Source organism: Sprattus sprattus, assembly GCF_963457725.1.
Source record: "Sprattus sprattus genome assembly, chromosome: 2".
In the NCBI taxonomy this organism is placed as follows: domain Eukaryota; kingdom Metazoa; phylum Chordata; class Actinopteri; order Clupeiformes; family Clupeidae; genus Sprattus; species Sprattus sprattus.
In genome coordinates, this window is record NC_137921.1 from 22,648,995 (window position 1) to 22,676,984 (window position 27,990).

Below are 27,990 nucleotides of genomic sequence, written 5' to 3' on the forward strand. Positions count from 1 at the left end.
GAGATAGTTCGCCATCTAGCTAGGAACCTAGCTAACTGTATGCTAACTATCGACAGCTTTCTGACTTGCCTGTGGAGTTAGCAGTGTCTTCAGGTGTTTCAGCTGCATGCCTCTTTGAATCTTGAATTGTAAACTTGATGTGCACCGTGTCTCAACACAATCTGTAAGCACTAGATATACTCAAATTCAGCGTTCTGTTAAAGAGCAATTACTTAGATTACTGCATTTGGTAAGTCTGGCTAGCTAGCTAGCTAGCTCGATGGCTGACATGTTGTAAACATGCACAGTCCTTGGTTACGGTTGTCTAGTTGAATGCGTGTGACGTAATAACGGAATATCATTCCGCCCACCAGCCAAACGTCTTTGGTACCAAGTATAAGTAATGGGATTTCGGATATGCCACGGTATTTTGTTGCTCACTTTAGTGTATTGCTTTCAGTGTGTATCGTGAATTCCCATGAATTGTCCGTAGGGGTTTCCTTGATTCCTTAAAAATACATTATTGGAGATGCCGGGGATTGAACCCGGGGCCTCATACATGCAAAGCATGCGCTCTACCACTGAGCTACATCCCCGACCTGACCTTATCATAACTTTATTGCCTCACAACAATGTTGGTGGTATTCTTTGTCATAGGTAGCTCAGCTAATTGATCAGTAATTGATCACATTCTGTATTTGTGTTTAAATAAAACGACTATAGTGGCCAGCAAAAAGCTTGTTACATTTACTGTAATAGAATGTTTTCTTTTGGATAAAAGCGTTTTTTCATGGCTTATTGACATTGTCATTCTGACATCCCTCCCTTGTTATACTTAAACCTTTTAAATCAGGCCATGTATTAAGTCCAAGTGTAAAACACTAACACCTTTTCCATTGTTTTATTTCAAATGTCTTATATGGTTCCATTGGACACCGCTGTGATTTAACATGTGACTTGGAACAACACACTAAAGAGCATCTAAAATTAGCATGATATGATTTTCTCTAGGTGACAGGTCAAACACTGACCAACATGATTGGAGGCCAAAAATAATGTCCACTCCCTCTTTTGCTGAAACTAACATCATCAAAGGGACAGAGGACAAGACAGATTGCTGTTGTATTTCAAACAAAACAAAACACCTGCTGTGTTGTAGTTTAAATTCAGTCTGATCATGTAGAGGTACTGGACTTACATATAAACAAGAATACAATATCAAAACAGAAAACAAGCTCCTGCCATGCATAACCGGGTCATCCAGTGTTTAGAAGGCTTTCTGTTGAATCTATGCTGCCTGAAGGATTTTTTCGAGCTTGTTTTTGGAGCAATCTTTTACTTTTTCGAGTCATTCGTGCGGCTGTTTGTCAAGCCACTCCCAAAGGATGTGGAGGGAGAGATTGTACTAGTGACAGGAGCAGCTCAGGGTATTGGTAAGGTCATAGCGAAGGAATTCGGACGCCACGGGGCTACTTTGGTTCTCTGGGATGTCAACTGGGAAGTCCTAGATCAGACAGCCCGGGAACTCAGACGAATCCTGGATGTACGTGTCTATGCCTACGCTTGTGACTGCAGTCGTCGCACAGAAGTCTACAAAGTCGCAGAGCAGGTAAAGTTTCGGGACCTTAGAACAGGACCACCTGAATGGCTATAAATAACAGCCTTTCTTGCGATACATTTAGCATGATTAGCAAGTACAGAATTGAAATAAGAAAAAAAAACTATGTTAAGGCCCTTGAAGTGATCAAATCTTTTATAAGATTAAGCCATGTAATGCAATATTGCCAGTTGTTTTTGCTACAGGCCATGTGTGTTTTTCAAAAGGTAAAAAGGGAAGTTGGGGATGTGTCCATACTGGTGAACAATGCAGGAGTCGTCACTGGAAAATATACATTCACAGAGGCCCCCGACAATTTAGTGGACAGAACTCTCCGAGTGAATGTTGCAGCTCACTTCTGGGTATGTCATCTAACATTTATTGTAAATCTGCTCATTCCTGATCATATGCTTTTTTAATGATGGAGGTTTTACTGAAAACTCTAAGGTACTTGTGGAGGAGGTGGAAAGGACAATCCCTGGTGACCCCTGCCATTTTCTATGTCCTGATTAGACATATAAAGCATTCCTTCCCGCAATGATATCACGAAACCATGGGCATCTTGTGTGTGTATCATGTCATGGTGGACTGTTTGCTATGAATGGATTATCAGGCAAGTCTACTACCATTTCACTTTCGACACACACAATCTATATACTGTGTACTTAATACTGCAGCATGGATGGATATTCACCTGATAAAATTGCCCAATAGATGTAGACTTTAGCACAATAATTACTGTGTTGTATTATACTTTATACAATGCTTCAATTCAAATGAACAAAAACTTTGAAAAATGCTGCTAAATTAACTTCAATGTAAACATAATGAAAGGGGATATAAAAGTCCATCATCTGTGATTGACAGACTACTGTGCCAGCAAATTCGCAGCTGTGGGATTTGCTGAGTCTATTGCTCTGGAGCTTCTGGTTCTGAAGAAGGAAGGCATTAAAACCACAATAGTCTGCCCTTACTTGATCAATACAACCATGTTTGGAGGATGTCAGACAAAGTGAGTGGAACTTATCTGTGAAACATTTTGATAAAACTGTGTGATAAAATCTTTGATGTCCTAATAAATCACAGATAAATCTTTCTCCTTTCATTTTTTTAGATGGCCATCTTTTCTGCCTATTATTGATAAAAAAGAAGCAGGGAAGAAGATAGTCGATGCAGTTTTGAGAGAGAGAATGTATGTCTTGCTACCATCCAGTTTGTACTTCCTTGTGGCTATTAAGAGGTATGACCATCTTGTGAATCAAAAATTCATGACTAGTGCCAAGCTCAATTGTTAGTCATATAGTCATTAGTCATATAGGGTCTTCAGATGAAGTAACTAATTGTGGTTCAAAGCATATTTTGTCTTTTTTGAGAGTAATGGATTTTGTACAGGGTCCCTAATAGAAAAATACAAAACAAAACAAAATGTTAAAGTCAAAGCTTGTACCTTTACCCTTTCAGCTTCATGCCTGCCAAACTGGGTATCATCTTCGTCAACTTTTTTGGAGGGCTGGACTTGATGGATCGGTTCAGAGGCGATCCAGCGCCAATTGTCACATACAAGAAACGTCAAAGAGAAACCAGCATCAATGAAGATCCACCAATCTATTACAACTAAATAAAAAACATTACACAATGTGTGCTGACTGAAAAGCCTGAAGTCACTTTTGAATTATACAATTACACAAATGAATTGCATAAGCTGTATACTTCCATGTAGGACTAATCAAAAAAGCTGATTTGCATTGACCGGTGGCCACACATTACTTCAGCTCTTGTCTGGAATGAGATTGGGCAATTATCTACAATGCAGCTTTCCAGTTGCAAAATGTAGGTCAACACTTTTAAACTACAGCCTGGGGGAATTCCAGCGTTGAGAATAAATACATGATTTTGATCCAGCTGTGCAGAACTGCTGTTATTCATTGTGGGTGGGATCTTTAAAAAGTCCCATCACACAGCACCGCTAGAATCAATGGTTAAAGTCGAAGTTCTCTCTCCTCCCCTTTGCCTTGAACGTGCTGACGCTACTTTGACGCTCTATGTAGCCACCGTGTGTGCCCTGTATCTTTTCCACACTGCCGTGGCTGCCAAGCAGTGTGGACCTTATTTTAGGGGTAATACAGACACTTTTTTCTCGATTATTTAGAAAAACAGCTAGTTGCTTATTCTATTATTCAGATTCCGACCGACCGAGACAGCCTTGTTCTTTTCACTCGTTCACAGGCGCATTTGGCTGCGATTTTACACGTTTTCATCATCCGGACAAAACATCCTGCTGCTGCCGGCGTGTTCTTCACGTGGGTGTCCTGTCGCTTCCTGATAACCTTTCTGAGCCTGTTCATTGATAGCTATTAGTTGATAGGCATTATAAAGCCGTTCGTGAGTTACAGATTATCTAGATTGGTTACATAACGTTACAATACAAAAACATCCAACTATGTCGGAGAAAATGGCATCCCTGATTTTAGAGGACGGGACCACGTTCCAAGGCCGCCTTTTCGGCGCTTGTGCATCAGTGTCTGGTGAAGTTGGTAAGTCGACATCACTACACCTACGTTACATACAAGAAACCGGTTCATCTTCAGGTGGATCGTTTTGGTTTATTTAGTATGGGATCCTTCGGGAACCATGCATTTATTTTCCGTGTCAAGCCAGCCTTACAACTATAACTAGCTTAAAGATAGCTAGTTAGGTTAGCTAAATGGAACTAAACCAACGTGGGTGTCTACTCGCCTACTCCGCCGGATTTCTTTGGCGCTATTAGGTTCAAGATCTTCGGGTGGTACACTCCATAAGCATGCGCACTTCACTCTTCCTATCTCAGCTATCAACTGGTTTTGATTCCATGATGCATAACTTTTTTCACAGCACTTTATGTGTAGACAGTTTATCAATTAAATACCAAGGATTTTCGGATGTACATAAGTATTTCTGGAATGATTTAAAGTCATACAGTTATATATATAAAAAATATTTGTATATAGATTGATGCTTTATTAAAGGCACCCAGTGCAACTTTCGAGGCTTAAAAATAAACATTCAATTTCTAGTCTTTTTTACACGTAGTAAGTTTCAATAACTCCATACCATTACATACCGACATTCAAGCAGCAAAGATGACACGTCTTTGTGTGGTGAGAACTGATAGAAAATCGATAACAACAACAATCGCCGCCATTTTCTTTATTTTTTGTAACCTACAATAAATAAAGCAGGCTTCCAGTCAATGGAAAAATGGCTTCTCCCCACCGGCGATTGTTGTTGTTTACGATTTTCTATCAGTTCTCACCACACAACGACGTCTCATCTTTGCTCCTTGAATGTCGATATGTAATGATATGGAGTTATTGAAACTTACTACGTGTAAAAAAGACTAGAAATTGAATGTTTATTTTTCATTGAATGTTTACAAGTTGCACTGGGTGCCTTTAATCCCGAGGGAAATTTAGGAATTAATTTTATCATGAAATATACTTACAGGCAAAGCCGTGTAGGTTAATCTAAATTACAACTGTCTAGAATTTTGTTCATATTCTCGTAATAAATATTATAAAATTGTCACAAAATTACTTGAGTGTATTCACAAAATGTATCTGTCCCAGACTCTGCAATGATGTGCAGTTGTGTTCAAGTCACCTGCTAGATTGACCGTGATTTTAAACCACTCCCTAATTACCCACACTGCATAATCATAATGTTTGAGAAACAAACTTATATTTTTAGTTTCCCATTGACTATTTCAATGTGAGAGATTCCACTCTTTCCTTTCCTTTGATTAATTGAAATGTATGGAGATTGCATGGAATTGTCCCCTTAACTCCCTCCCAGTTTTACTGAGGTACCTCAAACGTGAATCTCCTATGTGAAGTTTTTCAGACGGGCATAGTGGGCTATCCAGAGGCCCTCACAGACCCCTCCTACAAGTCTCAGATCCTGACCCTTACCTACCCCCTCATCGGAAATTATGGGGTCCCCAAGGACGAGGAGGGAGAGTTTGGACTCAGCAAGGTGTTGAGAAAAATCCATTCACTGCCCTATCACTGATTTACTGTTTTTATGCCATTTTATCAATGTCATTATTGTATGAATTACGGAATGTCAATACTGAAATAAATTATGCAGTTAATTAAATATCAACTCCTGAAAGCTAGGTATTTATGCCCACATTTGCTACATTACAATGTTTTGATGGTGTTTTCTCAGTGGTTTGAGTCCTCCAGAATCCATGTCGCTGCTCTCATCGTTGGTGAACTGTCTCAGAATCCAAGCCACTGGAGCGTGGACAGGTCTTTGGACCAGTGGCTGAAGGAGCATGGCATCCCTGGGATACAGGGTGGGTGCTCAGAACTTCCGCACCCTTTTTATTCCCCTTCAATATAAATCTCCCAGAAAACCTTTGATTCTTTTAGTTGTCAGCGTCTCGATTGCTGAATCAAAACAACAAATGACTAAACGCAGCACTGAATCAGTCTGTAATCTGGTGGGGAAATACTGACACGTTCTTGATACAGGGGTGGACACGCGATGCTTGACCAAGAAGATTCGTGAGAAGGGAACCATGTTGGGGAAGCTGGTGGTGGAGGGCACCCTTGCTGCGAGCATTCCCTTTGACAACCCTGACACCAGAAACCTGGTTAAAGAGGTGTCCATGAAGGTACAGTATCAGCATGTGTTTGGCCTGGCAGAAAATGACAGGGGGCTGTTGGGGGTAGTGCAGGTTTCAGCTCATGTATCAGAATTGTATTGCCAACAATGAGGAATTGCCACATACAAGGAATTTGTCTTGGTTGTGGGGTGTAAACAATGGGCGGGGGAGGGGGGACACAGAATGACAAAGAAACATAAATATAAATCTTGATACAAATTTACATTCACATAGAAGTATGGTTATACATCATATACATGTGTTGACAAGACTGCTGTTTTGGGCCTTGTTTGCCACAGCTGTCTTATTTTTGAGAGAGCTTGGGAAGCATTGTATTTTGTGATGGGTTGTTTGTCAGTGTTTTGTCTGTAAGTACACTCATAGCTGCGTTTTTAAAATGTCTTCCTCATACACTTCTGATCTTTTCCAAACCCTTCTTCTCTGCTCTGCTCCACTTGGTGTGTGTGTTACAGGAGCCCAGGGTGTTCAACCCTGAGGGCAGTGTCAGGATTGTGGCACTGGACTGCGGCATCAAGAACAACCAGATCCGCTGCCTGTGCCAGAGAGGGGCCCGAGTCACAGTGGTCCCCTGGGACCATCCGTTGGACAGCAAAGGCAAGTTACAATAACCTTCAAGACCATACCGTTCATATGTGTCTGCAGTCTTCATCTCAATTCCCTTTTTAGACTCACAGTCTGAATCAATATTGTTTTTTTTTATCCGTTAATTAAATTGCTTTAATATGCAAAAATAACATGCACTTTCCTTTCCCACTGAAAGCTGTCATTCAACCACACTTGTTAAGATCACTACAATATCACTTCCATGACTATTTAAGAACTTTTTTTTTATCTGACATGTTCCTCTCTTTGTTTTGTAGACTTTGATGGCCTGTTTATCAGCAATGGCCCAGGAAACCCTGAGTTCTGCAGAGAGACAGTGGACAACCTGAAAAAGGTGCTGTGTGTGGAGAACCCAAAGCCCCTGTTTGGCATCTGCCTCGGCCACCAGCTGCTCTCTCTGGTCATAGGGGCCAAGACCTACAAGATGAAGTAAGTCACGCTTTCAAAACGCTAACTGTCTAGCAGGAGATGACCAGTTCCTTGCTTGGAATCTAGAAAAGACTAACTTGATGTCTGTCCACATTGAAAGTGAGGCTTTCAGCTTCAAAGTGGCGTGAGAGGAGCACAAAAGCAGCTCCTCACGCTAGCATGATTGTGTGGCCTCCTCTGTATCTACTCCTACTCCGACCACTCTATCCCCCTTTTCCTTTCTATCAGTTTGTCTCTATCCCTCACTCTACACTGTCTTTCTCTTTTCCTCTATCTCTTCTATTTTCTGTCTGTCTCTGGGAGCAGTCTGGTGTGAAATGCTGCTTTTTGTGCAGCTCAGCAGTCTTGGCCACAGATAATAGACTAGTAGCAGCACTGAGGGTGAGCCAGTATGTTTTGCTAAGGCTCCTGGGATGGCTACTTTGTTAGTGCCCGCTCAAGGTCCCCCCGAAATGCCTTGTCCCACTGGCATTCCTGAGCATCCAGCTGGACGGTCAGCGGGTTCACTCGGTCCTTGGCCATCAGGGGCCTCCTCCATAATTTTGTCACAACTAATGCTGAGTATGTTTGGACATATAGTATTTTGGGGTAGCAGTGAAATTTGTGGTCAGGTGTGATGGCTTTTATCGGTCAATCATTCATTATTGAGGGCACACTCAATGCCATTACCCATTTAGTTGGTGGTAATAGAGGGAACCTTCTACAAGCTTTGTGTGGTCATGAAGGCCAGTCAATACCAGCCAGTCCTAATCACAATATAACCACAGTGTGGAGGGGTTTTGATCAGGTTCAGAAGGTCGACAAGGTTTATGAAACAGGTGGACAACATTTAGTCCTATCACCTCACTTTTTTGTGTGTGTGTGTGTGTGTGTGTGTGTAGGTATGGGAACCGTGGTCACAACCAGCCATGCATCCACAAAGGCACCGACCGCTGCTACATCACCTCACAGAACCACGGTTTTGCCGTAGACCCCAACACCTTGCCAGAAGGCTGGGACGTTCTCTTCACCAATGCCAACGACCAGAGCAGCGAGGGCATCGTCCACAACACCAAACCACTCTTCAGGTACAGTCCTGTAACACTTACTATTTTAGTTAAATTTGCCATATGAACATGGTAAACATAGTGTTTTTCATGAAGTGTGGAAAAGTGGTTGGGCTTTTTACCACACCAGTATCCTGCCATTTTTGTATTTACTGTGATAATAAGTTGCCTGAGTCATGAATGGAATGATGGAGCTATTGTACTTTGGTTTTAGACTACTTCAGAACGTCAGGTACATTTTATGTGACCAACTATGTCGTAATCCAACAGTGTACAGTTCCACCCTGAGCATATGGCTGGCCCCACTGACCTGGTCAGTCTCTTTGATGTGTTTCTGGACACAGTCAGGGATGTCAAGGAGGGCAGGAGTGGTAAACCAGGTATGGGAAGCAATACTAAAGTGATGTGGTCTTAAAAGACTGCAAATTTGTAATCACATCCTGCTGACCTCTTTATCACATGACACTTTAACAAATGCGTTCACAGTAGTGATGAGTAACTGCGTGCCTTGTCCCTCACAGTGAAGCAGAGACTGACAGATCACCTGGCCTACCCGGATTCTCCCGACCCTGGTGCGTTTGTCCGCCCCCACAAGGTGCTGATCCTGGGGTCTGGAGGTCTGTCCATCGGCCAAGCTGGGGAGTTTGACTACTCAGGGTCTCAGGTCAGTGAATACACAGATCGCACCACCTGGGTCATACATTTCTTCTAAATGCCCATCAGAGTCTGACGCTACCTGACCATGTAAAATATTTGCCCAGGCTCAAGGACTATTTAACAGCTCCATGTTGTGCTAACAGAGGCATGTTTTAACCGCAGGCCATCAAAGCCCTGAAAGAGGAGAATGTCCAGACTGTGCTTATCAACCCCAACATTGCCACAGTGCAGACTTCCAAGGGCCTGGCAGACAAAGTCTACTTCCTGCCAATCACCGCAGAGTATGTTACCCAGGTAATACGTGTGTGTTTTTGCAGTAAAATATTTGTTTTAATATCACTGGGCTTTCCAGTAATGACAGCCTGGTCTTAGTTCAAGATAAACAGTTGTACCTTGGAATATAATGAATGTGATGTTATTGTATTTAGGAGGAAGGAGTGTCCAGGAGTAAGTTGACAGAACTAAATAGTAGTCTGTTGAGAAGGGAAAATGAAAAAAAGTTTGTCTACATTTCACAGGTTTGTTCATACACAAATATATAATCAGATCATTTGTTCCTTCTTCGTTAGGTGATCCAAAACGAGCGTCCTGATGGCGTTCTGCTCACCTTCGGTGGTCAGACGGCGCTGAACTGCGGGGTGGAGCTCACCAAGCGCGGGGTGTTGGAGAAGTATCAGGTGCGCGTCCTGGGCACCCCCGTCTCCTCCATCTTGATGACGGAGGACAGGAAGATCTTTGTGGAGAAGATGGAGGAGATCAACGAGCACGTGGCCCCCAGCGAAGCAGCACTGTCTGTGGAGCAGGTGAGCAGAAGATAACTCTGATCTGAGCCACTGCGAGTAACCATGGATACAGATAGGTTGTTTTAGTAATAGAAGGCCTACTAGTCAGTGTTAATGTAGTTGTAGTTAATATAAAGATAATGTTTCCTATATTAAAAAATATCTGCATATATTGATGAGGTCTCCACTGGCTTATTTTCAGTGTCTATAACTTTTTCATCTCCATTGGATTTGTTGTTGTTGTTTTATTGAATATGTGTTTAATCGCTCTCCCCTCTTCATCTCTTCTCTCTCTGTCTCTTTCTTCAGGCGATAGCTGCAGCAGAGAGACTGGGCTATCCCGTGCTAGTGCGCTCTGCGTTTGCTCTGGGAGGACTGGGATCTGGCTTTGCCAACAACAGCGATGAGCTCAGCCTGCTGGTCACTGCAGCCTTTGCCCACACCTCTCAAGTCCTGGTGGACAAGTCCCTCAAGGGCTGGAAGGAGATCGAGTATGAGGTTGTCAGGGACGCCTATGACAACTGTATCACGGTACGTTGATTTCCTCAGATTAAAAAAAGAAAAGGATCTGGAACTAAAGGAACTAAACTCAGGACATTTCGACAATGCTGAAATGGCCAGGTTCTTTAATTGGTGCCTTTGAGAGTTTGGTGGGCTGCCAGAAGGCAGCGTCACATTGATATAGGCCAGCATGGATGTTAAGCTTTTATAAGACATGAAATATTAAGGAACGAAGAAACAGTTTCTGAGTTTTAACACTTTTTATTTATGTTGTTCATGTGTAAACGCTATCCCCTGCCTTAGGTGTGTAACATGGAAAACATCGACCCGTTAGGCATTCACACGGGAGAGTCCATCGTAGTGGCTCCTAGCCAGACGCTGAACGACTTTGAGTATAACATGCTGAGGAACACTGCTATCAAGGTCATCCGCCATCTGGGCATCGTGGGAGAGTGCAACATCCAGTATGCCCTCAACCCGGAGTCCGAGCAGGTACATCTGGCAGGAATGCTAACAGTCTTATCAGTTTCTTACTAGCCTAAGCAAATAGATATGGCTGTTATGAAGCTGGGTGAAATGTATCTCTCTTTTTTTCAAACTTGTGTTTTTGACAAATGTGCGCGTTTTGTTTTGTTTTGCCAGTACTACATCATTGAGGTGAATGCACGCCTATCCCGGAGTTCAGCCCTGGCCAGTAAGGCCACTGGTTATCCTTTGGCCTACGTGGCTGCTAAACTGGGCCTGGGGATCCCTTTACCAACCCTTAAGTGAGTCTTACACCTAAACACTAACTTTGTGTAATGGCCATTTAAACATTTTTGATGGTGTGTGTGTATTCGACCGAGTTCAATTGCTATTACTGATTATTCTTCTAGCATTAACATGCATTATTATGTAGCATCAACATCTTGACATCTTGTTTGCTGTTCTGCCTCAGGAACTCTGTGACCAACTCCACCACGGCCTGCTTTGAGCCCAGTCTGGATTACTGTGTGGTGAAGGTCCCACGGTGGGACCTGAGCAAGTTCCTGCGGGTCAGCACCCAAATTGGCAGCTCCATGAAGAGTGTTGGTAAGACTGACTAGATTGTTTTGTTGTGCGTTTAAAGTTTCATGAAGAATTGTATTTAGAAAATGTGAACCATATCTGCAGACTTTAATGACTTATTCCCATGTGCTCCAAGGTGAGGTCATGGCCATTGGTCGGAGCTTTGAGGAGGCCTTCCAGAAAGCCTTGAGGATGGTGGATGAGAACTGTGTGGGATTTGACTACAAGATCAAACCAGCTTCTGATCAGGTTTGCCAGCCAGCTTCTGTCCTCTAATCCTCTAGTGCAAATTGCAGCATGCTTTGAATGGCGAATTTCCTAAAGACATGTCTGAACATTTTACTGGTTTGAGTAAAAGCAGCTTGTGGCATGTTGTTTCTCAAGTCAGAACCGTTAAGAGATTTTTGCCAGAGACTTCAAAGAATATGTAAATAATCCAACAATATAATGAAATTTAAAATACAATCAATTAATAAATAGTCCTACAATTCATTCTTAAGAAATAATAAAGAATGAATAGAATAAAAAAACAATGATCGTGTCATTATTTCAAAGCGAGTGCGTGTGTACCCCCACATATATATGTGCATTTGTGTTTTGCGTTGCCATTTATGGATCAGTATTTTCCTACTTCACAGGAGCTCCAGGTGCCCACGGACAAGCGCATCTTCGTCCTGGCCGCAGCACTTAGGGCTGGGTACACGGTGGACCGCCTGTACGAGCTGACCAAGATCGACCACTGGTTCCTGCACAAGATGAAGAACATCACAGACCACGAGCACCTGCTGGAGACCTTCAACCAGGACGAGAGCACCATCCCTCCAGAGGTGATGAGAAAGGCCAAGCAACTGGGCTTCTCAGACAAGCAGATCGCTCTGGCTGTGCAGAGGTACCTTCAGCTATTACCAGGACTCATGTTGCCCATGAGTAATAGTCTTAATATTACAAAGAGTGTAGAGCAACGCACTGTAATTTAGAGCTTGAGTTTAGGCAGTCCAGAATTTATCTTCTGTTTGTCTAGCAGTAAAAAAGTGTGCTTGTATAATATTTTATCACAATGCAAGATTGGTGTGCCCCGTCAACAAAAACATATTATGAAAGTGAAAAGAATTCAGTCTTCAGTGCTTCATCCTTTCTAACTTCAACACGCATCCATTCTCCACCACCGCACCACCTCCAACCCCCTCCTGTTGTTTCCATCTGCCTCCCTGCAGCACTGAACTGGCCGTTCGAAAGCTGCGGCATGACTGGAAAATCCTGCCCGTGGTCAAGCAAATCGACACGGTGGCGGCGGAGTGGCCGGCCCAGACCAACTACCTGTACCTGACTTACAACGGCACTGAGAACGACCTGGCCTATGAGCATCCCCACATCATGGTGCTGGGCTCAGGCGTCTACCGCATCGGCAGCAGCGTAGAGTTCGACTGGTGTGCTGTGGGCTGCATCATGGAGCTCCGCAAGGTGAGCAGACCAGACCAGAGCGTGAGAGTAGGGCTCCAGAGAGAGACACGATACAGGATGGAATAGGTTCAAATAATACGTGAACTCTGTTGTTGTTGTTTTTTGTTTTCTCTTCATCCTGTTTAAGTTTCCATTCATTGCAGATGGGCTACAAAACAATCATGGTGAACTACAACCCAGAGACCGTCAGCACGGACTACGACATGTGTGACCGACTCTACTTTGATGAGATCTCCTTTGAGGTACAACCCTCTCAACACCCCCTCCCTCTTATTCAAACCCCTGACAATCACCCCCCTTTCCCATCAGACACCATCAGTTGGTGAAGAGCAAGTGGCGTATTGGTCTTTCAAGGCTCACACATGCTTTTTTTTTTTTTTTTTTATTGAAAGGTGAAAATCCATCATCATGCCATTTCTGCAGAATGGCGATTCAGCATATTTTCCTCTATTGTCCTGCCCTTAACTAATATATGAGGCGAATATATTTTGGATATTGTTTTTTAATAAGCGCTAGATTTCTTTAAGATAGTAATTTCTAGTTTTTTTACCACATGTGTATTTGAACCATCTTGTATATTTATCTGTATTTATTTATTTATTTATTTATTTATTTATTTATTTATTTATTTATTTATTTATTTATTTATTTATTTATTTATTTATCTATGTAATTAAATTATTTATTCATTTACATTTTACCATGTATTTTTTGCCATGAAAAAGCCAAGCATCACAGGTGCTGATATTGACTTATTTGTTCTGTTGATTACCCCTGCCTTCAACACCCTCTTGTCTGCCCGCTCTCAGGTGGTGATGGACATCTATGAGATGGAGAACCCAGAGGGCATCATCTTGTCCATGGGCGGCCAGCTGCCCAACAACATCGCCATGTCCCTGCACAGGCAGCAGTGCCGCATCCTGGGCACCTCGCCGGAGTTCATCGACTCTGCTGAGAACCGCTTCAAGTTCTCCCGCATGCTGGACACCATCGGCATCAGCCAGCCCAGGTGGAAAGAGCTGTCAGACAACGAGGTGAGGCAGCGTTTGTGGTTGGGTGTGTTTTGGTGTGTTGTGGGCAGGGATACTTTGGCAACATGGAATCCTGTTCTGAGTTACACAAAGGTATCAAGAATGATATGAGTCGGCATCATGTAAAAATGCAGTGTTGTTGTTTCACTTGGTTTCTGTCCATATTCATAGTAATGAATATGTTATTGTGAAGTTATATAATCCAAGGTAAACACTCAAATGCAAGTGGTGCAATATACAAGAACTGGATTTTCCTACCTGACTTTTGAAATACGACTTTGTGCCCATTCTCTCCCCAGTCTGCCATGCATTTCTGCGAGACCGTGGGCTACCCCTGCCTGGTGAGGCCCTCTTACGTGTTGAGCGGGGCAGCCATGAACGTTGCCTACTCTGACCGGGACCTGGAGAAGTACCTGACTAGCGCGGTTGCAGTGTCCAAGGAGTACCCCGTCGTCATCTCCAAATTCATCCAGGAGGCTAAGGTTAGCCAGCACCAGTCCACTGTCGGCTCTCAATCCACCATTCTCTCCATCTCATCCAGCTCTGTCTTCTAACCATCAAACCCATAAACCCAGTTAATTGTATGTTAGGGTATAGCAATGCAATTATGTGATTAAGTATTCCATGGTCAATAATATAAAGCTGGCTGATTGTTTTTGTTATGAACTTTATACTCTTGAAATCATTTCATGTGGCCTGAGGTATTGCTGTGATGCAATGACTCCGAAGGTTTTAATTCCTAGAAAGCAAACAGGAGAAAGAGCAAGTGTGAAATTAGGTAATGTTCAGCACCTGTTGTGTAATGGCCTTTGATCTCACTCACTGAATCATCTTTGCTCTCTGATCTCCGCTCACTCACTGAATCATGGTTGAGAAAGAGGCACTTCACTAATAGTTAACTGTTAGTCACTAATGGCATGACCTACTGTACGGTCCCTCAAGGATTTCGCGTTTTTACAATTCACGCAAAATCAAGAATGTGGGTTGCAGTTTTCTCTTATTCCGACAATATTTCTACACAAATAATGGAAATTGTGCATTTTTTGCCATTGATTTTATTAATGACCACAATTTAAACTTTTTTAAAGTTTTTGAGAATTTCAGCAGCAAATTCTGTTACACCAATCACATCAAACCAAGATTCTGGTGGGATCACAAGTTTTCGGAATTCTCGCAGGAGAGGGGGGGGGGGGTTAGAATCAGAAAATAAGTGACATTTTTGAGAATTTGCGCTGCAAATTTTCACTTTTGGCCTTAACAAACCCTTGCAAGTTCCTGGAGGGACTGACTGACTGACTGACTGTGCATCTCCACTCTCAGGAAATAGACGTGGATGCGGTGGCGTGTGACGGCCTGGTCATTGCCATCGCTGTCTCAGAGCACGTGGAGAACGCCGGGGTGCACTCCGGGGATGCCACGCTGGTGACGCCGGCACAGGACATCAACCAGAAGACCATGGAGCGCATCAAGATGATCGTCCACGCCATCGGCCAGGAGCTGCAGGTCACTGGTCCCTTCAACCTGCAGCTCATCGCTAAGGTGAGGTTACTGTGCTAATAATACACACAGACCAGTGCAGTAAGCATTGTGTGACTAGTAAAAGCAACCCTGTCCACAAATCAAACCAGATTAAACCATTAGCCTGACATCTAACGCATTGTGGTTTTTGGGGCTTCCACAGGATGACCAGCTGAAAGTGATCGAGTGCAACGTGCGAGTCTCTCGCTCTTTCCCCTTCACCTCCAAGACACTGGGAGTTGACATGGTTGCTTTGGCGGCGCAAGTGATCATGGGAAAGGAGGTGGAGCCGGTGGGATTGATGAGAGGAACTGGCATTGTGGGCGTCAAGGTAATGAGATGTTATCTAAATTTGCTGGTTCACTCCCTAAATGGAGTGGGTCAAGTTTAAGCTTCATATTAAGATGAATGGGGAAAGATTGGAGTGGAGATTAATTCCTACCACATGGCATGATTGTATTTATAAAATAAATGTAATACCTCATTGGATTTTTCTAAATAACCATCTTTTACCCATTTTAGTCGTCATTTTGTTGCTTATTGGCTAATTACAGCAATCTCCCCCTTGTGACCAGGTGCCCCAGTTCTCCTTCTCTCGGCTGGCCGGCGCAGACGTGGTGCTGGGTGTGGAGATGACCAGCACCGGAGAGGTGGCCTGCTTCGGGGAGAACCGCTACGAAGCCTACCTGAAGGCCATGCTCAGCACTGGCTTTAAAATCCCTAAGAAGAACATCCTGCTTTCCATCGGCAGCTACAAGGTGAAGAGCCTCTAACCAAATAACCAAAGGAAACGTGGTGTTAGTGTGGTCTTGTTCCAGAGATGATTCAATGTATAGAAAACACTGAACAACAAAGAACTAAACAGTAATTGTTATATTACTGGTATTTTACTGACAGTGTTAATCTTATGTGCAGTGTTAACAAGCTTTTTCAGTGTGCTTAAATCATGGTGACCCATCATTGCTGTGGCATTCACTGTGAGTTCTTTTCTCTTTTTCTTCAGAGTAAGAGTGAGCTGCTGCATGCGGTACAAACACTGGAGGGTCTGGGCTATAATCTGTATGCCAGTCTGGGCACTGCTGACTTCTACACAGAACACGGAGTCAAGGTAACACTTCATGCTCGGTTGTCAAAGGCCATCCTATGCCCTCAGTGTTTCTGTGTCTGTGTCCCTGTTGGACTAGGCCCTTAGGCTTCAGATAAACACTCAGGTTTTCATCAAATAAAAATTAAGTAATTTAACTTCAGAGAAGGAAAAAATTCACTACACTCTTTTCCAATGAGAATGAATATTAGAAAGTGCCCTTATCCACAACCTCCATAATATGATTAGGTGATTATAACACCGCAAAACTCTTTGCTTATGCTCTACTGTTTGTGCTGTGTAGGTGATGGCGGTGGACTGGCCATTCGAGGAGGATGAGTCGGACTGCCCCAACAAGGAGAAGCAGAGGAGCATCATGGACTACCTGGAGGAAAACCACTTCGACCTGGTGATCAACCTGTCCATGAGAAACTCAGGCGGTCGACGCCTCTCCTCCTTTGTCACCAAGGGTTACCGCACACGCCGTATGGCTGTGGACTACTCTGTGCCCCTCATCATTGACATCAAATGCACCAAGATGTTCGTACAGGTATGGACCTGCCGGCATTATTAGGAGACATTCCTGTCATTATTGAGAACGGTCACTTTTCGTATAGTGTACGGTATAGATCTTCTTGTTCTTGTTCTGCTCAGACACATGATTGGCTTTGTGGTTCTTTATGCAAAGCTTTATGCTTTGTGATTCTAAGGACCCAGTTCTGTATGTTTCCCCTCGATTGACCGGCTGCTCTGTGTTAAACCTCCATTGTTGGAATGTGCAGTGGAGTCTGTTACAGAAACATCAGTGCTAGTGCAGGACTTCATGGGAGAGTGCGCTTATCTTGTGGGAATAGGTGGAGTCACGGGGGAGGGAGAGATGTTATGAGAACGTGCTCTGAGAGCGACGCGACAGAAAGCCCATGTTGGAGTTGGACCATCAGTTAATCAGCTCCCTCTCAGCACTGCACATGCCTGAAACTGTCCACGTACTTTTCTTTTTTCAGTTGGGGTTAAACGCGAGTAAGGTTCAGGTCATTGACGGGGCCTTTGCCTGCACCATTTTTGATCATTAAAGGCGGGTTTTGGTGTGTGTGTGTGTGTGTGTGTAGGCACTAAGCCAGATTGGTCAAGCCCCTGCCGTCAAGACTCACGTGGACTGCATGACGTCACAGAAGCTGGTCCGTCTTCCAGGTAAGCGTCTTTTAAAATTTGGCAGTAAACTTTTTACCAAATTAGCATAAAGTCTGACACTGTCGTCCACCTGTCTCAGTGATGCTCAAGAAAGAAACCTTGATCTTGAGCGGAGGTGGTAGTAGAACATAATTTTCCCAATTTGACTAAATACCTTTGGCACGGTCCTTATCGTAGATGTTTCCATGTTTTTCATATGTACAAATATTCTGTATTAACGCGTGATTACTTGGAGTAACATTTTGAAGTTCTTCTATTAATATAATATTCTTCCTAAAAAAATGATTTTTTTTCTCTGTATTGAGTAACAGTGGTCCATTGTGATTTTATAAGTCTGTAGTCGTCCTCTATGAGATGTAGTCATGATGCTGCCTCCTCTTCCTCAGGCCTCATTGATGTCCATGTCCACCTGCGTGAGCCCGGAGCCACTCACAAAGAGGACTTCTCCTCGGGAACAGCCGCTGCCCTGGCAGGGGGCATCACCATGGTGTGTGCCATGCCCAACACCAATCCCGCCATCATCGACCAGAACACCCTCGCCCTGGCACAGAAGGTATGGTGATGGGAGATGTGCTGGCTATTTACCAAGCTTTTAGTTTTTTGTTTCCTTTTTTTTTTTTTGAGGAGTAAAAAAGGTACGCTATCACAATTGCAGTTGTCATAATGTCATTATTTGCAGATTGAAACATTAGTATTCACATTCTTTCAAGAATTGGCCATCTTTTTGAAGCTGCATTTTTTGCTCTCTAAAGGAATATATAGGCTGCCATGGTGGGATTTCAGCTACAATCAATTGTGTGTTTCTTCCCCAAAGTTTGAATGTAATTCTCTGTCTGCTTGCTAACTTCAGCTTGCAAAGGCTGGGTGCCGCTGTGACTATGCCCTTTACGTGGGAGCAGCCTCCGACAATGCTGCAATCTTGCCTTCCCTCGCATGTTCCACAGCGGGACTGAAGATGTACCTGAACGACACCTATTCCACGCTGAAGATGGACAATGTCTCCCTGTGGATGGAGGTATGAGCACAATGTGTGGTTATAAAACCATTCAGTACGCCTGATGAGCCCAATATGAGTCATACCGTACTAGGGTAATTGATAAGAATGTACCAAAAAACATCCCTTTCTATAGGGCCCAAGTGCAGATGTGCAAAAGGTTGTTTTTTTTTTTTACCGGAAATAAGGAATAATCCAAACACACAGAAGATCTAAATCAACAGAGCAACTAGGAAGGAAAAAACAGGAGGGAGATCAATCCTGAAACCCAGGGCAACAGCAAGGCAGGCAAAACAGCAAAGTTAACTTAACAGCAAAGGCTAAACTAACAGGAGCCAAAAATCTAGATTCCAGCGTGTTGGAATGACTGAAACTAGAGGCAAGAAACACTAGACATGAAAACTTTAGACCAGAACTCGATACTAGGAAACTCAAAACCAAAGACGCAGCCATGATCATGAGCAATAGCCAGGCCATGAATACCTGATTAATTGGTCACATGACTAACTGACGAGCGAGAAAAAACGACTATAGCATAGCAGGGGACAGTCTTTTTGGCGGCCTCTAGAGCCCACAACTCGTGACCGAATGCAAGTGAGATTCTGTTGACTGTCTCTATTGAAGTATGTCAAACGTTTTCATTGAGATGAAGTTGGGAGGGGAAAAAATCAACGACTGTTAACGAGCCAACACTTTTTTAGAAGTGCAGTTCAACATGATTGTGCCTTAGAATGTGATGGAATTGTTATCTTACTCATGATTTTAGCAATTTGAGATGACTTATTAAATGACTAATTGATTTCTTATTCTTGACTAGCACTTTGAGAAGTGGCCGAAGCACTTGCCCATTGTAGCCCATGCTGAGAAACAGACGGTGGCGGCCATTTTGATGGTGGCCCAGCTCTACCAGAGAGCCGTGCACATCTGTCATGTGGCTAAAAGGGAGGAGGTAAGGCACTGCTATTACAGTAGGAGATCTTGTGACTCCCCATTCATTTGGCTTGAGTATGTCAGGTCATTGTAAAATTGTATGCTGCAAAATCCGTTTTGAAAACGGAAATGTATAAATAATAATTTTTTTTGTCTGAACTTGTCTGACCAGCTAGCTTAGATACTAGTTCAGATTTCTCATCTGTGCATGCACTGCACCAGTATCCTGACCTCCTGACCTTGTAAACCTCCAGATCCTAATCATCCGTGCAGCCAAGCAGAAGGGCATCCAGGTGACGTGCGAGGTGGCGCCGCACCACCTCTTCCTGTGCGAGGACAACGTGGCAATGATCGGGGCAGGCCGTGCGGAAGTGCGACCCATGCTAGGCTCAAGGGAGGACATGGAGGCGCTGTGGGAGAACCTGGACATCATCGACTGCTTCGCCACCGACCACGGTGAGTAGGGTGGAGGCAGCTCAGAGTGGCAGATGAAATTTGTTTTCCCTGGGTTTTTTTTTTTGTGTTTTTTTTTTTTGTCTTTGTTGGTGAAGTGACCTGATTCATTATTATTTTTTATTGTATTTATAAAATATTTGTATTATTTTCAGGGCTGATAAGTTTACATATGGATACTGACCGTTCTTGTCATTGCTGAAGCTTACCCTAGGAATATTTACAACCTGCTCCACCAGGGCCAGTAATTAAATCAAAATCTTCTTGAAAGCCTATTTCTATCGTGAACTTGATGTTATTTTTTTGTCTTTCTTTCATGGCCCTGTAGCCCCGCACGCAGTAGACGAGAAGAACCTGGAGAAGGCTCCTCCAGGCTACCCGGGGCTGGAGACCATGCTGCCCCTGCTGCTCACCGCTGTCAGCGAGGGGCGCCTCACCCTGGACGATATCATCCAGAGGCTGTATGAGAACCCCCGCCGCATCTTTGGCCTGCCCACACAGGAGAACACCTATGTGGAGGTACATTCAGGGCTCAACCTGGTTTTTGAGCTTGAGAGTTGGATGACCAGCAGTGAAACAAACACTTTGGTTTATACTCATGCTAAGATAAATAGAAGGTATCAGGTCTGTGAAATGAAAAACTAACATGGCAGCCAGTTAGTCCCTCAACTCTGTATGGCAACAGGGAGTTAAAGAGCTTTACATAAGAATACAATAAACTGCCTACATGTAGCGCATTCATCACATGTCACTGAGGTAGACCACAGAATGTTCCTTTCACAGTTCTGCTTTCTCTCTAGGCTGTGGTTTATTGCTCATGTCTTTAAGCTATTGCAAAACATTGGAGAGGCTGTAATTGTGTCTAATAATAGATCAGTGTTTTTCTAAGCAGGATGCTTCAAGGCAGTTTTTATTATGTTGATTTCCTGTGCAGGTGGATCTGGAGCAGGAGTGGGTCATCCCAAAGCACATGCAGTTCACCAAGTCCAAGTGGACGCCCTTCGAGGGCATGAAGGTCAAAGGTCGAGTGAGGAGAGTGGTGTTGAGAGGAGAGGTGGCCTACATTGATGGACAGGTGTGTGTGTGTGTGTGTGTGTGTGTGTGTGTGTGTGTGTGTGTGTTCCTTTTCTTTTCCTTCTTTGGATGATTCAGAGTACCTGTCACATGAAAGTCAGGGAAAACCTGTGTAATGTGCTGTATGTTGAACATTGAGATATCATTTGGCATAAGCTTGAAGCTTGGGGTAGGGGTGTAATGTGTGAGCAGTCAGTGAGAGACTCATTTTTTTGCCTTGGACCTCAGGTCCTAGTGCCTCCAGGCTATGGCGAGGATGTGAGGACCTGGTCATCTGTTGTACCATCCCCCATCCTCAATGAACCTGCGAAAGAGCCTCCTAAGGTGAGGTCAAGAGCATTTAGGCAGATCCTGCCACTTAATTCCCTTATATCCAGCAGCTTCATCATGGACTTTAATACAGAATGGATTTTGAACTGAAATACACTGTGTGTTTGTGCGTGTGTGTATACCAGACCCCTGAGCGTTCCCGCCTGCCCATCCCTAGCGAGGCCCTCCGTTTGAGACCCCCAAGTCCACGCCGCACTGCTGCAGGGGACGGTCGCTTCATCCTGCCCCCCCGCCTTCATCGCGTCTCCGACCCCGGCCTCCCCCCAGGTACCCAGAGTTACAGTAGCTTCACATCCCCCAACCCCACCACCCTGAAAAGCATTCTCTGCCAGCTTCTGTGACGTGGGCCAGTTTGGACCCAGATACTGCAGTCCTCTTTGGCCAACTTTGCTGCTACTCATTAAGCCAAGTCTTATGTTAAGTGGTAACTTCTCATTCAAAATGTCAATCCAGAACTAAAAGCTGCACAAAGGGTGTGTAGGGACTCCCCACTAAATCATTTTGACTATGTTCTATATAAGAGGGAGCTCATATTTAATTTGAGTATTTTACTTATTTCTTCTATTTAGGAGAGTTTGATTAGTGTTTAAAAAGTGGGACTATGCTGTGTTTCCATAACAATTTTAAAGTATGAACGTGACTGCAGAATTGCCATCAAGGTGTGTAGGTCACCTAAACCTTAAAGGGATAGTTCGGTTTTTAAGACATGAATCTGAATAGCTTCCCCGTCACCAGTGTCATGCAATCATGCATCACTTACCCCCGACAGCGTCTTGTGAGCAGAGTTCTCGTCCAGTTTTGGTCAAACCGAAAGTAGTCCGGCAGGTTTGCTAGACCCAGCAAAATAAAAAGTTTCTCTTCCCAAAACATTATGTGTTCAAAAGAGTGATATATTTGCATCCCAAAAACGTTGTAGTGGAAAAAGTCACACCTCGTTATCACTTGGCCCTATTTTCAATACGCTCGATACTGCACAGTCTACGGCAGATACTACTAGTAGAGTCTACCTGTTGATTCGCGAAAGTTGATTCGCGAAAGTTTGATTCACCAAAGTTGCCTGAGAGAAACGTCCATCACAGAAAAACGATGCTTTATGTCAATTTTATCAAATGTTGTCTCAGTTTTCATCGTTTTCCTGTGATGGACGTTTCTCTCAGGCAACTTTGGTGAATCAAACTTTCGCGAATCAACTTTCGCGAATCAACAGGTAGACTCTACTAATAGTATCTGCCGTAGACTCTGCAGTATCGAGCGTATTGAAAATAGGGCCAAGTGATAACGAGGTGTGACTTTTCCCACTACAACGTTTTTGGGATGCAAATATATCACTCTTTTGAACACATAATGTTTTGGGAAGAGAAACTTTTTATTTTTCTGGGTCTAGCAAACCTGCCGGACTACTTTCGGTTTGACCAAAACTGGACGAGAACTCTGCTCACAAGACGCTGTCGGGGGTAAGTGATGCATGATTGCATGAGACTGGTGACGGGGAAGCTATTCAGATTCATGTCTTAAAAACCGAACTATCCCTTTAAGTAAGCCTATGCACGTGAATCTTAAATTAAAATGAATACAATTTTGTGTTGTGGTTTGTACTCGCTAAGATGTCAGAATGCTAGAATATGGATTTTCCCTTGCAGGTGTATTGACTGCCTCTCAGTATAGACGGCGATTGTTTGCCATTGGTAATATATGATTTGTGACACAAAAATGACAAATTGGAGAAGAGGAAACTAATCAAGATTGACAGAGAAGCAGCACAACTCAATTCAAGAGCATACAAACAATCCATTGATTTCATCATATCACCATTATTGGTCTTTAGTTGTGATTGGACATATCTCTAATCAAGTTATTCAACAACTTTGATCTGAGATTTTTTAGCTTAATGTTTTGACGGGCACAAATCACTCAAAATTGGGATTTAAATGTTACGGGTGGTTTGCTGATTTCTGAGTTTGTACCCATAAGGATGTTGTAGTTAATACTAACTAATGTGTGTCTCTTAACTTTGTGCCGGGGCTGTATGTGTGGGTGTGCAGCAGCGGAAGACTCAGGCAGCGCAAGGAGGGCATATGACACAGGTTTGCCATCTGTTGTGGAAACGTTTTGCTGCTATTGCTAACCTTTCGCCTCACCCTCCCTCCTCCAATTTCCCTTCAACCTATGTGCCCAATGGGGGTGTTGACGTTTATAAAAGTTCCAGGCAGACATGTTTGAAAGTGTCTGCAGGAGTGCTCTCCGCTTTAGTACTTTTTGCTTTGCACTGTTGCTTATGGCTGTAGGAAGTGACGTCAGAGCTTGCCTATTGAATGAGTGACATGGCAGTGAAAGCATTATGGGCATTTTCTTTGCTTTGAGAATTATTTGATGAAATTACGAACAGACACTAGTAAAATTCATAATTTTGTCATTGACCTTTGGTCATTTGCAATAAAAATAGTTTCCCCTTTTTCCCCCATTCTCTCTCTGTAAATAAACTGCCTATTAATCTGGAATGCCAGTTATTGTATTGGTGTGAAGTTTCTTTACCAATGGCTTGTTTTGCTTAATGCATTCCTGTTCTGTATTGGCCATGGATGCGTGGAAACAGCGTTTCTATTTTGCCGTTCTCCTTCCTCAGATGTGGCTGCTACAGCAGACCCCTACCCCTGCCCTCCTCCTCTGTCCAGGATCCTCTCCCCCCTGGCAGGCCAGACTCCCGCCGTGTCCCACCTCCAGACCTCCCCCATGTTACACCCGCTGGTGGGCCAGCACATCCTGTCTGTGCGCCAGTTCAGCAAAGAGCAGGTACTCCCCCTGGGCCTTGTCCTTGGCTAAGATGCATATGCTTTTTACTGTTCATCTGACCTTCGCAATGGAAGTCCTTCGATACATTGGTGTGTTTCTGCTCCCAGATGTCTCACTTGTTCAATGTGGCACACACCCTTCGCCTAATGGTGCAGAAAGAAAGAAGTCTGGACATTTTGAAGGTAGGGCTTTTGGTACTTACAGTATATGTACGGGCTCTTGCCAGTGTGTGTGATTTGTCTTGCTAGTTGCTATTAGCCCAACTCGACTTCAATATACCTGCTCAAGCTCATTCATGCTCGTGCTCATTCATTTATTTGTGAAGAACTAACGCTTTCTCTAGGGCTCTGGGCCACCACAGAAAATAGCAAATGGCGAACCAGTTCCATGAAGTGTGTGTGTGTGTGTGTGTGTGTGTGTGTGTGTGTGTGTGTTTGTTTTACATTTGTGTAGGGTAAAGTTATGGCCTCCATGTTCTATGAGGTGAGCACGCGCACCAGCAGCTCGTTCGCGGCGGCCATGCAGAGGCTGGGCGGCTCAGTGGTTCACTTCAGCGAGGCCACCTCCTCCACCCAGAAGGGCGAGTCGCTGGCCGACTCCGTGCAGACCATGAGCTGCTACACCGACGTGATCGTTCTGCGCCACCCCTCTCCTGGAGCTGTGGAGGTAAGGGCCAACAGCCAAGTCGTGACCTATCAAAGTTATTTTGGTTTTGCCCCCCCCCCCCCCCAAGAAAATAAAGCTGTGTAGATTATAGTCAGTAGATGATGGGAAATTATGTTCTGGATTATAGAAGTTAGAGGTTATCAGGATTAGTGTTTTAAGTTTTAACTGCTAGTAGTTAAGTTGGTCTTTTCCACTTTGTGGTTCTGTGAGGTGCGTACATGGATGCGGTTTAAATGCTTAACTGGTGTCTCATTGTCTCTCCACTGGCTGTTTCTTTTTCAATCTTCTTTATTTGTCTCTCTCTCTCATTTCCACCCTCCATCCCAGACTGCTGCAAAGTTCTGCCGAAAGCCGGTGATCAACGCTGGGGATGGGGTCGGGGAGCACCCCACCCAGGCCCTGCTGGACGTCTTCACCATTCGAGAGGAGCTGGGCACCGTCAACGGCATGACTGTAAGGCTGCCAGTCTCCTCATTAATAAAAAAAGATTTGCTCTTGGCAATGCTCACCAAGACTGCATGGACCCTAAACAAAAACATGTGGAGCACGTTAGAAGTATGGCTTGTAATCGGTAAACTAGACTTTCAGCTTGTCTGCGATGAGTTTAGTTTGAATCGGAGATGTTAACCCTTAAATGTGACCACATACAGGAAGGAATGTTTTCGTTTCTCTTTTCGGCTCATCATATATCTCCTTAGATCACCATGGTGGGTGACCTGAAGCACGGGCGCACCGTGCACTCTCTGGCCCGTCTTCTGACCCAGTACAGGATCACGCTTCGCTATGTGACACCCAAGAACCTCCACATGCCAGAGAAGATCGTCAGCTTTGTGGCCTCCAAAGGCATTAAGCAGGTACATGGTTGCTGGTTTAGATATGGTTGTGCGGTTGCCTGTTTGGACCGATCTCTTCCCCCTTCATATTATACTGTTATGTAGTTCTTGATATTCCATATAAATGTATCAACGTCTTATACTAATGTTATATTGAGGGTATATGCGACATCTGAGGAAATTCTATGGAGCCTAGCCGGTGTAATGCAAAGTCTTGATCTGTGTGCTTTCTGGCCTTCAGGAGTACTTTGACAGCATTGAAGAGGCTCTCCCCGAAACAGACGTCCTGTACATGACCAGAATCCAGAAGGAGCGTTTTGCCTCCGAGGAGGAGTACACATCTGTAAGTGTTCCTGCTTATCTGATGGTCCCTCTCTTCCTTTCAATGTTACTCTTTCTGTATTCTTTGCTGCTTTGTTGTGATTACCTGGCAGGTCCTTGTAACTGTGTGTGTGTCTGTGTCTGTGTGTCTGTCTGTCGCACAGTGCTTTGGCCAGTTCATCCTGACACCCCACATCATGACCGGAGCCAAGAGGAAGATGGTTGTCATGCACCCAATGCCTAGAGTTAATGAGATAAGGTATGCTTGTTTCTTTTGCAGCTTCACAAGTATCTTGCGTGTTCCACATGTAATTACTCAATTCTACAAGAAACGCAGAAGCCCTCTTATCCCCATCACAAATTACCATTTATATTTCAAACTGAAAACCCACCCTTGGTCCATCTTTGTTTTCAACTTAAAATGTTCTGATTGTGACTGAAAAATCAGATTAACCTCTGAAAACTCTTCTTTTGTGTGTGTGTAGCCCTGAGGTGGACTCGGACCCGAGAGCTGCTTACTTCCGCCAGGCTGAGAATGGCATGTACATCCGCATGGCTCTGCTGGCTACAGTGCTGGGACGATGAACCCCCATACACCAATATGAACACATTCATACGAATCTGAACATGTCATCTCTCCTGTATGAATATTCAGCTAGCCCACCGAAGCCACCAAAACCTTTTCTACAGTAGTATGCAAAACAGTAACACAGGGAACACAGAAGGGAGGTCAACTGTATCAAGAATTGCTGATCATTTTCTTTATCAACTGCATTTCCACTTTACTTTTGGTCAGTCAATCGGCTCTTTAACACTACGTGTACGTTAGGGAAGTAGATTTTAGAACCTTGTCTACTGACATACTGTTTTTTTATATTTTTTGTTTTGTAGACCATTTTTCTGCGATTTAAAAGGGACCTTGCGTATTTCATTCATGCTGTATTAGATTGACACCTTTGTAAGCCTGTTTTTGGTACTGTTCTGCGAAGAATGTGATGTATTTTTAGATAAATTAATAAATAAGCCACTGGGTAAATTGTATAGAATCTGTCCTTGCTTACTGAGGAACACATTCATGTAGCGGAATTCCTGAATATTGATCACAGGGCTTTGTCGTAACTGCTGTACAGAGGAGGCTTCCTTACACGAGTATAGTAGAATGTTACCAATCTCTGAAAACATCTGAGACAGTTCCTTAGAGATAAGCAAAGTTTCACAAAGTTTGCTGCTTCAGTGTCTTTAGATATTTTTGTCAGATGTTACTATGGAAGACTGAAGTATAATTACAAACATTTAACATGTGTCAAAGGCTTTTATTGACAATTAGTTGAAGTTAATGCAAAAATTCAATATTTGCAGTGTTGACCCATCTTTTTCAAGGCCTCTGCAATCCGCCCTTGCATGCTGTCAATTAACTTCTGGGCCACATCCTGACTGATGGCGGCCCATTCTTGCATAATCAATGCATGGAGTTTGTCAGAATTTTTTTTGTTTTGTTTGTCCACCCGCCGGATTGACCACAAGTTCTCAATATTTTGGGTCCATTGGCCAGGAAACTCCCCAGACCTTAATCCCATTGAGAATGCGTGGTCAATCCTCAAGAGGTGGGTGGACAAACAAAAAAAAAACTATTTTTGACAAACTTCAAACATTGATTATGCAAGAATGGGCCGCCATCAGTCAGGATGTGGCCCAGAAGTTAATTGACAGCATGCCAGAGCGGATTGCAGAGGTCTTGAAAAAGAAGGGTCAAAAATATTGACTTTTTGCATTAACTTCATGTAATTGCCAAAAAAAGCCAGTGACACTTATTAAATGTTTGTAATTATACTTCAGTTTTCTATAGTAACATCTGACAAAAAATATACAAAGACACTGAAACGGCAAACTTTGTGAAAATGCATATTTGTGTCATTCTCAAAACTTTTGGCCACGACTGTACTTGCGTAATATGGTCAGGGCCTACTGTTTAGCCTTTATGTTAGAAGGGATAGAAAGCCTAAT

The 27,990-nt window shown here is 43.6% G+C and overlaps 2 protein-coding genes across 6 annotated transcripts; both read left to right on the forward strand.

Annotated features, from left to right (window-relative positions):
* Positions 1-1,067: 1,067 nt before the first annotated feature.
* On the forward strand, positions 1,068-3,194 carry LOC308360079 (epidermal retinol dehydrogenase 2; the record flags this gene model as incomplete). Its single annotated transcript, XM_080831840.1, has 6 exons — positions 1,068-1,588; positions 1,804-1,938; positions 2,090-2,189; positions 2,444-2,588; positions 2,691-2,816; positions 3,038-3,194. Exons 1-6 carry the CDS (start codon positions 1,223-1,225, stop codon positions 3,192-3,194), a joined length of 1,029 nt encoding a protein of 342 aa, XP_080687966.1. The 5' UTR covers positions 1,068-1,222.
* Positions 3,195-3,931: 737 nt separating this feature from the next.
* On the forward strand, positions 3,932-26,754 carry cad (carbamoyl-phosphate synthetase 2, aspartate transcarbamylase, and dihydroorotase). 5 transcript variants are annotated; one of them, XM_080833457.1, is made up of 44 exons: positions 3,932-4,110; positions 5,448-5,587; positions 5,783-5,912; positions 6,091-6,233; positions 6,698-6,839; positions 7,106-7,277; positions 8,159-8,344; positions 8,594-8,703; positions 8,845-8,987; positions 9,143-9,274; positions 9,550-9,783; positions 10,072-10,293; positions 10,567-10,755; positions 10,906-11,030; positions 11,201-11,334; positions 11,447-11,559; positions 11,949-12,199; positions 12,525-12,771; positions 12,915-13,013; positions 13,581-13,805; positions 14,102-14,284; positions 15,123-15,341; positions 15,484-15,651; positions 15,896-16,078; positions 16,324-16,428; positions 16,709-16,954; positions 17,514-17,595; positions 17,982-18,148; positions 18,446-18,610; positions 19,407-19,538; positions 19,774-19,975; positions 20,301-20,491; positions 20,907-21,047; positions 21,275-21,370; positions 21,502-21,643; positions 23,422-23,460; positions 24,000-24,166; positions 24,274-24,348; positions 24,620-24,832; positions 25,160-25,285; positions 25,531-25,686; positions 25,907-26,008; positions 26,151-26,245; positions 26,472-26,754. In XM_080833457.1, the coding sequence occupies exons 1-44, from the start codon at positions 4,017-4,019 to the stop codon at positions 26,569-26,571; spliced, it is 6,726 nt and encodes a 2,241-aa protein (XP_080689583.1). In that variant the 5' UTR covers positions 3,932-4,016; the 3' UTR covers positions 26,572-26,754. The 5 variants fall into 5 exon arrangements, with proteins under 5 accessions (XP_080689583.1, XP_080689582.1, XP_080689585.1 ...); XM_080833456.1 differs by lacking the exon at positions 23,422-23,460 and having other exon boundaries at positions 21,502-21,658; positions 23,970-24,166; XM_080833459.1 differs by lacking the exon at positions 23,422-23,460 and having other exon boundaries at positions 21,502-21,658.
* Positions 26,755-27,990: the final 1,236 nt, after the last annotated feature.

Bases quoted from the DNA above. Each gene is read 5' to 3' on its own strand.
- cad (XM_080833456.1), top strand. From the start codon at position 4,017: ATGTCGGAGAAAATGGCATCCCTGATTTTAGAGGACGGGACCACGTTC. The intron at 4,111-5,447 runs GTAAGTCGACAT...TCCTATGTGAAG, and splicing joins ATCAGTGTCTGGTGAAGTTG to TTTTTCAGACGGGCATAGTG. The intron at 10,756-10,905 runs GTACATCTGGCA...TTGTTTTGCCAG, and splicing joins TCAACCCGGAGTCCGAGCAG to TACTACATCATTGAGGTGAA.